This window comes from Torulaspora globosa, chromosome 5 (genome assembly GCF_014133895.1).
Source record: "Torulaspora globosa chromosome 5, complete sequence".
NCBI lineage: Eukaryota > Fungi > Ascomycota > Saccharomycetes > Saccharomycetales > Saccharomycetaceae > Torulaspora > Torulaspora globosa.
The window spans coordinates 68,864-81,820 of record NC_050731.1 but is presented as its reverse complement, the minus strand read 5'-3'; the positions used below and the strand labels follow the sequence as shown (position 1 = coordinate 81,820).

Genomic DNA, 12,957 nt, shown 5'->3' with positions numbered 1-12,957 from the left:
GGCCCATTAGGACGTTCCATAGGTTTACATAGACTTCACGTGATGGAAGTGCTCGATGGCCTCATCAACGTACAACACAAATGGTCTTGATTAACAGCCTTCTTGCACAGAGTCCCGGAGGGGATCGGGTTTGCTGGCCCAATATCGAGTATTCTGGCGTGCAATCATGGCTAGCTTGCTGTCCAAGACTTTGTCTGAGGTCCATCCGACCCTTCGAACGAATGGTATGGGTATCGGGAATACTCACCGGCGTATATCGCTGGGATTCTTTCCAGTCAATAAGAAGAACCCATTGGTGAGGAAGTACAGGAAGAAACATGCCAAGGCTGACCAGCGAAGTTACCTTTCTTTGGGCGACGATTTTGGAAGCAGCGTTCGAGAGCCGAACTTGCATCTGAGAGATATAATCGATGAAGAAGATTTGACTTATCAGGAGGACGGAGGAGAGCTCAGCAGAACGATTTCCCTTCCTTCGAGAGTCTCAGAGACGCTGGACGCCTCTTCCCCTGATCTAGACTGGATTCTGCAAGAGCATGAAAGGAGATACTCATCGGCGTATAGCTCGGAAACTGAAGAACAGGAAGATCAGAATAGTGTTAGTCCGTACTACAGCAGGGAGCTTGAATATGAAGAGTTTATGCGACGGTTACAAGCTCAGAAAGCGGCCGCAGAACAGGAACGAACCCGACACCTGCGAAGGCCTTCATATGTCTCTGTAACGAGCCGGGGCAGCATCCCAATGATTTACCAGCGGTATCGTAGCGAAGATTCAGCGGACTACGAAGATTTCGCTCACGAGACCGTGACCGTCAAATCCGAGGCAAAAGTGCTTGCTAGTTATTCGATCCCTTTGATGATTACTTTTCTACTCGAGCAGATCTTTCCGATGGTTTGCTCCTTGACGGTGGGCCATCTAGGTAAAAGTGAGCTGGCCGCAGTGTCGCTCGCATCTATGACTTCTAACATCACGCTGGCCATTTTCGCAGGGATCGCCACAAGTCTTGATACTCTGTGTCCGCAGGCGTACGGATCTGGTCGCTACTGCAGTGTTGGTGTCCACTTACAAAGATGTATAGCATTTTCCATGGTGATATACATTCCATTTGCGTTCTTCTGGTTTAAATCTGAGTATTTTCTGGCACTTGTGGTACCCGAAAAGGAATTAGTCGCTCTAACTGCCAAATTCCTGAGAGTGCTCATCTTAGGGGCTCCCGCATACATCTTATTCGAGAATCTCAAGAGGTTTTTACAAGCTCAAGGCATTTTCGATGCGGGAATCTACGTGCTGGCCATCTGCGCGCCTTCTAACGTCTTTGTTAGCTATACATTGGTCTGGAACAAGTACATTGGCGTGGGTTTCATTGGTTCTGCAATAGCCGTCGTGATCAATTTCTGGCTGATGTTTATCCTGCTATTGCTCTACACAATTTTCATTAATGGGAAGAAGTGCTGGGGTGGGTTTACCAAGAAGGCTCTCACCCATTGGAGAGACTTGAGCCACTTAGCCATCTCTGGAATCGTAATGCTTGAGGCCGAGGAGCTTTCGTATGAAATCTTGACTCTTTTCAGTGCCTATTTCGGTACCAGTTACTTGGCCGCGCAGTCAACAGCTTCGACGATGTCAGCTCTTCTCTACATGGTTCCGTTCGCGATCGGAATCGCCACGTCGACTAGAATCGCAAATTTCATAGGCTCCAAAAGACCTGAGTGTGCTCACCTGTCTTCCAAGATTGGTATTGGTTATTCGGCCGTCGGAGGACTGATCAACTGCTGCATATTAATCTTTGGTCGCCGGCCTATTGCCAATTTATTCTCCAGAGATGAAGAAGTTATCTCTCTAATTATCGAAATTTTACCGTTGGTAGGCATCGTCCAGAATTTCGACGCACTCAATGCTGTGGCCGGAGCATGTTTAAGAGGCCAAGGGATGCAAGCACTCGGTAGCATTGTGAATTTAGTGGTTTATTACTTGTTTGCTATTCCGCTGGCTCTCATCTTGAGCCATGTCCTTGGCTGGAAATTGTATGGTTTATGGATTGGGATCGGTTTTGGTATGCTTGCGATCGGTGTTATCGAGGCCTACTATGTGCTCTTCCCGAACTGGGACGCCATAATGAATTATGCAGAAGTCCTCAAGGAGACTGAAGAGGACGAGGATTCCGACGCCAACAGCTATTTCACTGATTCTGACGATGATCCGGACGAAGAGACCCATCTTCTTGCCAGCTAATTGATGATTGTGCTAATATTTCGACGATTTACTGACACTTTGCTCTCTGTCATTTCAATCTCACATGATCTAAAGTGTGGCGTCCGCTATTAGTGGGACTGAAATATTTCAGTAATAAGAATTGTCATGTCAATCGTCATAATTGCAAGTGATGATCAATTGCTGATCCCTTTGTATCCGGTTCAGTTGTTTTTCTGTCACTGAGGTTACCAATTTCAAAGAGGTCGGATGAGATCAACGACTCTGCTGCTGGCAGCAAAAAGATTTGCATCTCAGGGCACTAGTCGAGTATCGGGCAGCAGTACCAATCCTGCCATGAGATTTCCTTGTCTAGATAAATTGGAGGAAATTACTGAGCATCTTAAAAGCCAAAAACCATTTTGCAATGAATCTGACGTTGCAGGCAATGCGCAAAAACAGAATAAAGATCCCATTTACGGCAAAGTGAAGTCCGGATTCCAAGTTTTTGAATCGGATCGACCCCTGTTTCTCGATTATGGCGGCGTTTTGCCTAGTTTTCGAATAGCTTATGAGACGTGGGGCAAGCTAAACAACGAAAAATCGAACGCTATACTGATACACACGGGCCTTAGTGCATCCTCTCATGCTCACTCGTCTGATGCGAACAAACAGCCGGGGTGGTGGGAGGACTTCATAGGGTACAATAACCCTATCCTCGATACCAGTAAGTGGTTTCTTATATGCACAAATGTGCTGGGGGGCTGCTACGGCTCTACCGGCCCCGCGTCATCGGATCCCGCAGATGGGATGCCTTATGCAAGTCGCTTCCCAATGCTAAGTGTGCAAGACATAATACGTGCCCAACATAGACTAATTTCGGAGCACTTTGGCATCGATAAACTATATGCTTCAGTTGGATGCTCTCTCGGAGGTATGCAATCGCTATGTTATGGTCAACAGTTCCCCGATAATGTGCAAAAGATTGTGAGTGTCAGTGGTTGTGCTAGATCTCATCCCAGCAGTATTGCCATGCGGCATGTGCAACGACAAGTTTTGATGGCAGATCCCAACTGGAATCGTGGATTTTATTATCCAACTCAAGAGCAACCAAACAGGATCCCTCCGCACATAGGTATGAAATTAGCTCGGGAGATTGCCACCGTCACTTATCGATCTGGACCGGAATGGGAGTCTCGTTTCGGGACAGAGAGATTAGACGACGAAAGCCCGCCAGTACTGTGTCCTGACTTTTTGGTTGAAACATATTTAGATCATCAAGGTGAAAAGTTCTCCCTGGAGTACGATGCAAACTCATTCTTATATCTCTCAAAAACCATGGATCTGTTTGACCTATCTCAGTCGCATCTAGCCAGGGGCGAACGGAAGCGTCGAGAGACGCAGAGGGTATATGAGTCAAATGAGCCGCTCGTAGGGAGAAGCTTTGTCTCCGATAGGCCTCGTGCAATGAAAAGACACCGGACTACAAGCACAGAAGAAGCGAGAGCAGATCTCGCTAGGGGGATGGCACCGTTACTTGATAAAGAGATTTTGGTTGTTGGCGTCAAATCGGATGGGCTGATGCCCTACTGGCAGCAAAGGGAAATTTACGACCTTCTTGGCGGAGATAACAACAGGAAAGTAAAGTTCACTGAACTTGCAGAGTCTGATTCCCTGTATGGTCATGACACGTTCCTACTTGACTTAGAGCATGTAGGCGGAAGCATCGGAAGGTTCTTGAGAGAAGGTTCCTAATAACATAATATTCGTTAATGAGAAATTATTTACACGATATACTAAGTCACAGATTGCAGTTTCACGCCGATCTTGCCACGCGCTTTTGCTTTCTCAACTCTCTACGTTTTTGGTCGGCCACCTTTTTGGAGTCTTTGACCAAGATCTTGTCACCGAAGAACTTGAAATCCTGCATGTACCGTCTGTCCATGTTGAACTCCTGCGTGACAGCCCCGTCGGACAGCCCCAGCTTCTCTATGGTCCAGTAGTATCTCTCTGGGTTATCTCTTTTCAAATATCTCAGAATGCTTTGTCTCTGCTGCACCAACATTCTCAGTATTCTCGTGTTTGCGAAATCCTTATGGTGCTCCTTCACATGGTTAACTATATTTTGTATGCGCACCGTCATGCAAGCTGCTTGCACCTCACTCGAGCCTGAGTCGCCCGGGAACCTCTGAAACTCCTCACGAGCCAGCTTCACGGCCAGCTTCATCGCACTCTTGTTGTCTGCGTTTCTCATGCTCAGGATCCTTAGCAACGCCTCGCGTCTTGCTTCGAGCGATTCCAAGCTTTCACGCTCCAAAAACTGCTCGTTAACGCTGGACAATCGCAATTGCTCCGCTTTCGTCGATTCCACCGCTGCCAGTAGCTTTTCCACCTCTGCGATCTCGTATCCACTGCTCAACACCGACGGCTCCTTCAGCTCCGCCATAATACGGCTGATGAACGGCGTGTCTTTCCGTCCCAGCACCGGATCCACCCTATCCAACGCATTTCTCAGCGTAGCCTGTCTAGCTTCGTTCTTCTGCTTCCTCTTCTGCGCTTTCAAGAATTTGATCGCTCTAAGTCCCTGAGCGACGCCAGTCGTCGCAAAACCTCTGTTCAAGCGGCCCCCCACAAACAGCCCGTTCCTGATCGCCAGCATCCCGTCAATTCCCGCCAAACAACCGCCAATTCCCTGCAATCTCTGCTAAACTTCACCTTTTATAGTCTTAAACACTTCAAAATTACAGCTTTTTTTGTCGATTTTTTCTAAGACTGGCGCACGTCACTTTGAACGACAAGCAAAGTGAAAAATTTTAAGCGATGAGCTTCAAGTATAAGAAGAAGAGGTGTTGAAGAGCGTTGAAGAGCGTGGAAGGAGAGTTTGAAGGCTTGTTTCAGACCGGTGATAGCCATTGCGTGTCCAATTGTTGGAATCAATTGAGTAGATGAGTTTCAGGGGAAGCAGCAGAGGCGGCCGCGGCGGGTTCAGCAGCAGAGGTGGTCGCGGTGGTGGCCGTGGAGGCGCTAGGATGCCGCAGGGACCGCCAGATTCCGTGCTCGAGATGGGATCGTTCTTACATCCGTGTGAGGGAGACATTGTGTGCCGGTCGATAAATACCAAGATCCCGTACTTCAACGCGCCAATATATCTCGAGAACAAATCGCAGATTGGGAAAGTGGACGAGATTCTAGGGCCGTTGAACGAGGTTTACTTCACGATAAAGTGTTCGGAGGGCGTGCAGGCAGCCAGTTTCAAGGACGGCGATAAGTTCTATATTGCTCCTGATAAGCTGTTACCGATCGAGAGATTCCTGCCAAAGCCCAAGGTGGCGGGTCCTCCAAAGCCTAAGAAGAAGAAGCCATCCGGCAGAGGCGCGCCAGGCGGCCGCGGCGGTCGCGGCGGCTTCAGCAGAGGCGGGTTTGGGGGCAGTTCCCGCGGTGGCCGTGGCGGTTCTCGCGGTGGTCCAAGAGGAGGCTCCAGAGGCGGATTCGGTGGGTCCCGCGGCGGATTCAGAGGCGGCCGTGGTGGCAGAAGGTGATTGGGCTCTCTGATAGTTTACGCTCATTTCTGCCGTCGCTTGTATAGTAAATTACTCTCTATATGTACATCTTTTTCTGAGACGCTGAATATTATAATCTGGTAAGTGAAAAGCTACTGAGGCTTCTTCCTCGACGGTTTGAGACCTGGCTCTAAACCGCAGCTTTCAAAAATGACATATCGAAGGATATCGATACCGTATCTTTTCTTGCAGCTTTTGGAAGTTGATGAATTGGTGAATAGTATTCGCGCCATTGTCGACTGTAGGAATTTCCGGTCTCTTTCCATCGATTGTTCGAACTTCTCGATATTCCTTATCTTATCCATCTTGGTAAACACAATCTCAAATGGAATCCCATTATCTCGCATGAAGTCGACGATCTGCAGATCGTGTTCTCCAAATCCCTGCTCAGCGGAAATCAGCAAGAAGGTTCTAGCAAGCTCTTTCCTTTCTTTCAAATATTGCATCGTTAGATCTCCCTGACCAATGCTGCTGTTGAATCCATATCCCGGCGTATCCACTATTCTAAGCTCGTTTCCAACGTTGAACGAGTTCAAAGTCTTTGTAAAGCCAGCCCACCTGGAGCTCCGTGCAGTGCTTTCCAAGGAGATCCTTTTCTGGCTCGTAGTTAGATTGTTGAGCAAGGTCGACTTTCCAGCGTTTGATTTACCCAAGAAGGCGACTTCCGGTAGTCCATTGACCAGCTCGAACGGAATGTATGTCTTGCCCGGGAATTTCTTCCCAGAATAGCCAATCCTTGTCTCCAGTTGCTGGCTATACTTCGCTTTCAAGCTCTCTCCTGGCACGTCCATGAACCGGCCAGCACTCCATTCATACTTGACATCCGCTGAATTGAAGAAGTGGTTGACAGAATTCAGCTCTGCCACTGCTGGCTCCGTAAAGCCATTATTGTATTTTTTATAAAGGTCTCTGAAGTTCACAGAAGGGTTTGGACTGCTCTGCGTCTTATGCCGTATAGGCCTTGAAGATTTTGATCTCAGTTCAGCAAGGCCTGAGATTGCAGCATTCGTTGCTACTACTATATTCTTTATGTTGCTTATGGCTTGTCGGCAGATAAAGCTTTGGTGCAAATGCCTTCGCAGCAGTTTGTAATCCATAATGGTTATCGGTAGTCCGCTTATTCCTCAGGTAATACCAGGCAAAAGGCCTTCAGACGGTCGTTAATATCGTGCCAAAGGGAAAGCAGCTTAGCTCAAAAGCGGGAATTTCTATCATCAAGCTTTTACCTTATAACTGTAGAATTTCTTGATAAACTTTGTTAATGAGCTATGGTTTATCAAGTCCAAGAGATCAAAAGTCTCTAAGCATGTACAAAACAAAAAATACCTAATGACACGAATATCACCTTTAACACCTTCGTTAGAAACTAATGATTATGTAAATACTCCGAGATATTCGATTTTACTTAACTACTCCCAGCTGAACGGAGTAATCCTCTCTCAAGCTCATGCTTTTGAGAAAGGAAACTTGGATGCCTAGGGCCTTCCCTGCTTCGCAGGAACCTATGAAGAATGCCCTTGTTCGAGGAGGGGATAGCGATCATGACCCGAAGAGGCTGCCAAAAGCGGCATCTTCGGTGTTGGGATCATCCAAGATGTCACCATCTTCCTTTTGCTTTCTGACCAACCGTTCGCTAGCTTTCTTCAAGATAGCTGCTCTCTTTTCTTGTCTCTTGGTTTCCGTAGCCCGGTTTTCGTCCTCCTCCTCATCGTCTCTACCGTTCGCTGCCTTAATCCAATCGATGAATTCAATCATCAAAGCGCGCTGGTTTCTATAATGATCGACACTTTTCAAGTTTTCATACAAAGAATCAATGTCATAGCCATGGGAGATTTCATAAAGGTAAGCCCTAGCGGGCTTATATTCTTTGCATAAAGTCAGGAACAAAACGGTGAAGACGTTTAATGCCTCATAAAAAGAGTCCTTGAATGAGCTCTGGCACAAGACGTTCAGAAGCAGATTCTTCATTACCTCGACGGTGAAGAACTCATCAACACTATCTTCCTTTATTAGGACCTCATTCAAGCAGCATCTCATCACCAAAATTGCATTGAAAGAGCATTTGCTATCTCTGAAAGACATTAAATGATTCAGAAGCTTTAGGAACGGCGCCAGAACGTTGATGTTCTCAAATATAATTGCACGCATTTTGATTTGGCGCGATGTAAACTTCCCTTTGGAGCTTTGGCTATTTGTGCTATGCTGGCCAACGCAATCGATCATTATGCGAACAACAACCGTCGTCAGCTGTCTCAAAAGGTTTTCTTCGAGGATTTCTTCGGTCATATCTTCGTCGTCCGTTTGTACAGGCTCCAGGTTAATATCTGAATTCATATACGAAGACCATTTTTGACAAAGAAGTATATCCAACGTTTCGAATAATCTAGGCAGGAAATTTGTCATAAATTTTGGAGCACATTCCTCCGGACAATTCTTCAAAAGAGGTCGAATGGCAACATTCATGATGTGCTTCCAGCCATGCGTTGAGACACCAGGGCTTATATGGTTGGCGCTTGGTTTAAAGATCGCGATCGAGTCCATCAACATTTCTGGTGCCTCGTCGATATCGAAGAAGACATTTCCAAGAGTTGAAATGGCACTGATGACTAGTAGAGTATATTCTCTGGTGTACCTCACTATGTGTCCAACAGAGTCGGCAAAGTCTCTCAGAGTTTGCATGGCTTTCATATGTTCGTTGATAAACTCATCCTTCGATTTATTTGAAGCGCCTGCTTCCCAAAACCGTTCAATGGTTGAGTATTTGACAAAGGACTGGACAATAACAGGTAGATCTTTAGCATTCTCTGGATCATGGTAAGCCTGTAACTGATACAACAATCTCATGATATATGGAAGAATAGGGACAATTCTTGGTCTCCACATCTTTTGCAACATCTTGAGTTCTTCATCCTTTTTGATACTTTGCATCGAATAATGAATAAACATCCTCGTTGCGCGCACTGGGAACAGGGTTTGCCAACGTTTTGTCAGATCGGATTTTAACTTTTTACCTTCATCATCGATTGAAATCGACAGCAAGTCGCTATTCTCGTTGATGCCTCGCTTCTGGAAGTATTCGGCTATTTGTACGATTCCTAACCTCTCCATAAACCACGGCAGTTCGGATAAGCCCACAACTGTACTTTGATCCGACCAGGCCACGAGTTCCGGATCGACAATGGCGGCAAAACGCTCCTCCTTGCCATCCATCGAAGATTTGAGAACGATCGTCAGTAAGAAAGACTTGAAGGATATCCTTTCATGATATGACAAATTGGGCATTATCTTAGCGACGACATTTTCCAAGTCAGGGAAAATCTCTTTCAATGATTCTGGCATCAAAAGCGCCATCCTGTTGAGTTCAATACCACATGCGTACCTCAAATCCCTTACTGCATCGGCCTCCGAACTGCGTTCTTCTAAATCAATTTCAGGATAATCCATTGTCGCACTAGTTATGATCTTCTCCAACAACGTAAAGAGCACATTATCCTTCAGCATAGTTAGGAACAATGCGAAATTTTGTATTTCTTTCTTCAATAGTAATGGTTCCCTGATATTCAGCGCAATCAGTTGATTTGAGAGCACTTCCAACTTCCTCATGATTGAGTCTAGCTTCTCAGAATAATCCGCACCACTAGGATACCAAATTTTCCATCGTATGCAGCCGTTGATGAAACATTCGATAATCATAAATTGGGATAATGCACTTAAATAGGGATCACATTTTCGATCCAAAAAAGTAGACGTCAGAACTTCCTGGCCGTAAGGAGAACTGAAAAATGAGTTCAATCTGTTATTCAACCAATCGTAGGTGTAATCCAGTTTGACGCAGGATATCAGTCTTATTATATCCCTTATCCTTTTTCTAAAAGTTGAGCAAAAGGATTGGAACTCGGAGGTTGACTGGAAGTCGATTTCAGCAAACTTTTTAGACACATGTCCATCGATTTGCTCGTAGTATATCAACGCATCTGCGGCAAAATTCAGCAGATCGGGTATCACATACTTGTCCAAGAGAGGTAAGAACTCATCATTCCTCAAACACGAACACCACACGTCTAGTGTCAAACCGCTAACGATGAGACTGGGATTGAAAGTGGCCTTTAATACTAATCTCAAATATTTCTCAATGCGATTATTGGTATCTTTTATCTTGAAAACGCAGATGTACAAGCAACTAATCATATCAACACACTTCTTCACGATAGGATATTTTACTTCATCAATTCCTTGTTCTGGATCGAATTGGAGATAATCGTAGACCTGGTTGAGTAGATCCATGCTATCGAAAACTTTGTCGATAATTATTTGGTAATGCTCCTCATTATTGTATGGCCGCGTCAGTAATATATGCATGGAATCGAGGGCCATTGATTGTGCTTTCGGGATATTGCTCAGGAAACATTGCAGTAAGGTGCTGAATATATCGTTCTTTATAATAACTTCACCTAATGGCCAATTTAAACATGTCTTCAAGGTTTCTAAGAGTCTAATTACGTATTCAGCATTGTTTTGCGCCAATGCATTATTCAGTTCTGACACCCACAATGCGAACCACCCTTCTTGATTTGCCTTGAATAAAGTCCATTTTTCTGTGAATTTGTATTTGGTTGCGAAGACATCCATTGGTGATATTGTCATGACACAAAGTGGTTGTATGATCGTCATTCTTTTCAAAACGGTCAGGTCGTCCAGTAAAAAGACATCCTCGAAAAGGATCTTGAAAATGACCAAAGCGAGCTCCCTGGAAGCCCCACCGATGTTCCAAAGTTCCGTTAGGTTGGCATCCATGTCAACCCACGATTCCATAAGCTCTTCCTTGGATGGGTTATCTCCTCTGAGGGCCTCACCCCAGGTCCTCTTAGCGATTTCCACCCACAAAAACGCGAGTTTTTGCTTAATGTATCTCGGGTCCTCTTTTTGAACTCCACAATTGAGCTCTACAACCCATTTTCGCAACGCGAGTCGCTTCTCCAGGTTGTAATCAACCCAGTTTTTCCTCACAGCGTTTTCCAACAGTCCAAGTCCAAAATGCTTGAGGATGTAGTCGGCTGGATTGTTCAACGCTATCTCATAACCCCAGAATGGCGATTCTTCATGGCCTTTCACTCTATCAAGAAACTTCTGTGCTTCCAACCGCTCTTCATTCGTTGATTTACCCGAATAGATGACTTCTAATGCTGTAATGACTTGAGATGCTCCGTTCGGATCCATAATACATGTAAAAACACGGTCCCTCGGATACTTCTATCTTGCCAAACCAATTGCAAAGTTTCACCAGATTGTTCGAGAAAAACAGCTCCAATAGCAATGTTGAATCAACCCGATAGCTTGTCCAAACCTAGCCGAATCACTTATCGTCTCAACTTTGCCCAGTATGTATGGATTGTTTACTGACTTGAATTCTTTCGCCACCTTTATGGGGGTCTGGGGCAGCGAAAAAAAAAAAAGTCCCCTTATCGTACTAAGCGAGAAATATGAAGATGTATTTAAGACTTCAATATTACAAGTAAAACTTCTTCTTTTCCTTGTCCATCTCTGGCCTGTGTTCCCATTCTGTTTCCTCTTTGATTCCCCTCTGCAGTCTCTTTAATTTGAGTGTAAATTGAGGTCCGAGCTCCTGCAAGCCGACCTTTTCCTCGTTTCTGAAAACGTAACGATGCCTTCTGAAGAAAATGTAGTCTCGCTGGTTGTGCAGAGTTATCACTTGTCTGCCCTCGAAGTCCGGGTTCTTGGGGAATATCGACTGGAACAGCCTGCCAACGGTTTTGCCGAGCCCTGTCTGGAAGTTGTTGAGGATAAGTTCTGGTATGTGGCTGGTGGGCCTGCCGTGTCCGACAATCTTCTTGCCCTCGACGTAGGAGCTTATTTTGAAATAGAACGATGGCCCCTCCGGCAGATGTATGAAGGTGAGCCCCGTGACTTTTTTCTTGTCCTCGTTGATTATCACTAGGTCCGTGAAGCCTCTCTTGCTGCAGATATCGACGATCTCCTTCAGCTTATAACCAAATTTCCGCTTGATAAATGTGACATTGGGCAGAACCTCAATCAGCACGTTGGCGAACTCATAAGCCTTCTTCTTGGCGTTCACGTTGGTCGTCAGTAGAATCTTTGGTGGCTCTCCCTTGGTATTGAAAAATCGTGCTAGATCCTCTTCATCGCCTTCAGCTTCGTGGCCTATCGTCTCATCGTAAACTCTCATGTTTTCTATCGTGTTGGGCACGTTCTCTGCTAATCTCTTACTCTTTGCTTCGGCATCATCCCTTTCCTGCTTAGCTCTTTCTCTTCTCATCTTGTGACGCTCTTTGTTTTTCTCATCTTTCAGCTCGGCAAAGAGCTGCTGCCTCTTCTGCTTGTTTTTGATGTTAAACTCTTCCGCCGCCATTTCGAACTCTATCTAGACCTCTAGTAGCCTGTACACACGTTATCCAAACGGCTTTCTGCCACGTTCATCTTCTTCTAGCTGGTACTCTTCAAGCTCATCGCATCGATTTGAAAATTTCACCAACCTCCGTATCGAGCGATCTAGATTCCGGCGTCAGCGACACAAAATGCAGTCATCATTAAAGATTATATTCGTGATAGATAATTATTACACAATGAAGTCCCTGCGATCCTCAATGGTATCCACTTTGGCGTTTGGCTCTCCGTTTTTCAGGATAATATCGATGATTTCTTCGACTTTCTTATCCTTTCCAAACTCATTGGCTAGTTGCGATTTGGAGGCTTCGCCTAGTTCGCCTTCAGCACCTTCGCCCGCATTGTTGGTGAAAACCTGGAACACTTCAACAACTTCAGAAAGCTTTCCAATACTAGGATCCTTCAGATATTCCTTAACTTCATCCACAGACGTGACAAAAACGATCAAATCAGTTTCTTTGCCCTTGTAAAAATATTTAACAGCACTCGACATTATTAGTTCTTTTTCTCTATATTTATTGTTTTCTCTGGTGATCTTGAGATTTAGGCTACGAGTTACGGTGTTTCCATGCCAGAGCACCCCTTATATACATCAACCCAAGGGTTGAAAATTAGCAGCGGTGATCAGCAATAGCAAGTAGACGTCGTTGTTTGCAATTCCTCGCTTAACTAGGGGTAGTTTCCTTTACTGTCTTCCATTTTTTCAGAAGCAAATGACAGCAGTACTTAACGAACATGACCCAGTTTGGACATTTGGCCCAATTTTGGAAAATCCATTTAGAGGGC

General features: G+C 45.4%; 8 protein-coding genes across 8 annotated transcripts; 3 read left to right on the top strand and 5 right to left on the bottom strand.

Annotated features, from left to right (window-relative positions):
• Positions 1–166: 166 nt before the first annotated feature.
• On the top strand, positions 167–2,230 carry HG536_0E00510 (uncharacterized protein; the record flags this gene model as incomplete). The annotated part of the gene is made up of 1 exon (XM_037283919.1): positions 167–2,230. The coding sequence occupies one exon, from the start codon at positions 167–169 to the stop codon at positions 2,228–2,230; it is 2,064 nt and encodes a 687-aa protein (XP_037139815.1).
• A 228-nt stretch (positions 2,231–2,458) lies between these two features.
• HG536_0E00500 (homoserine O-acetyltransferase family protein) lies at positions 2,459–3,943 on the top strand (the record flags this gene model as incomplete). Its single annotated transcript, XM_037283918.1, has 1 exon — positions 2,459–3,943. The coding sequence occupies one exon, from the start codon at positions 2,459–2,461 to the stop codon at positions 3,941–3,943; it is 1,485 nt and encodes a 494-aa protein (XP_037139814.1).
• Positions 3,944–4,004: 61 nt separating this feature from the next.
• Positions 4,005–4,847, bottom strand: MRPS28 (mitochondrial 37S ribosomal protein uS15m; the record flags this gene model as incomplete). The annotated part of the gene is made up of 1 exon (XM_037283917.1): positions 4,005–4,847. The coding sequence occupies one exon, from the start codon at positions 4,845–4,847 to the stop codon at positions 4,005–4,007; it is 843 nt and encodes a 280-aa protein (XP_037139813.1).
• A 286-nt stretch (positions 4,848–5,133) lies between these two features.
• On the top strand, positions 5,134–5,727 carry GAR1 (H/ACA snoRNP pseudouridylase subunit GAR1; the record flags this gene model as incomplete). Its single annotated transcript, XM_037283916.1, has 1 exon — positions 5,134–5,727. The coding sequence occupies one exon, from the start codon at positions 5,134–5,136 to the stop codon at positions 5,725–5,727; it is 594 nt and encodes a 197-aa protein (XP_037139812.1).
• Positions 5,728–5,840: 113 nt separating this feature from the next.
• MRX8 (translation initiation/elongation factor MRX8) lies at positions 5,841–6,845 on the bottom strand (the record flags this gene model as incomplete). Its single annotated transcript, XM_037283915.1, has 1 exon — positions 5,841–6,845. One exon carries the CDS (start codon positions 6,843–6,845, stop codon positions 5,841–5,843), a length of 1,005 nt encoding a protein of 334 aa, XP_037139811.1.
• A 442-nt stretch (positions 6,846–7,287) lies between these two features.
• MSN5 (karyopherin MSN5) lies at positions 7,288–10,965 on the bottom strand (the record flags this gene model as incomplete). The annotated part of the gene is made up of 1 exon (XM_037283914.1): positions 7,288–10,965. One exon carries the CDS (start codon positions 10,963–10,965, stop codon positions 7,288–7,290), a length of 3,678 nt encoding a protein of 1,225 aa, XP_037139810.1.
• Positions 10,966–11,254: 289 nt separating this feature from the next.
• On the bottom strand, positions 11,255–12,136 carry RPF1 (rRNA-binding ribosome biosynthesis protein RPF1; the record flags this gene model as incomplete). Its single annotated transcript, XM_037283913.1, has 1 exon — positions 11,255–12,136. The coding sequence occupies one exon, from the start codon at positions 12,134–12,136 to the stop codon at positions 11,255–11,257; it is 882 nt and encodes a 293-aa protein (XP_037139809.1).
• A 207-nt stretch (positions 12,137–12,343) lies between these two features.
• RTC3 (Rtc3p) lies at positions 12,344–12,664 on the bottom strand (the record flags this gene model as incomplete). Its single annotated transcript, XM_037283912.1, has 1 exon — positions 12,344–12,664. The coding sequence occupies one exon, from the start codon at positions 12,662–12,664 to the stop codon at positions 12,344–12,346; it is 321 nt and encodes a 106-aa protein (XP_037139808.1).
• Between the last annotated feature and the right edge of the window lie 293 nt (positions 12,665–12,957).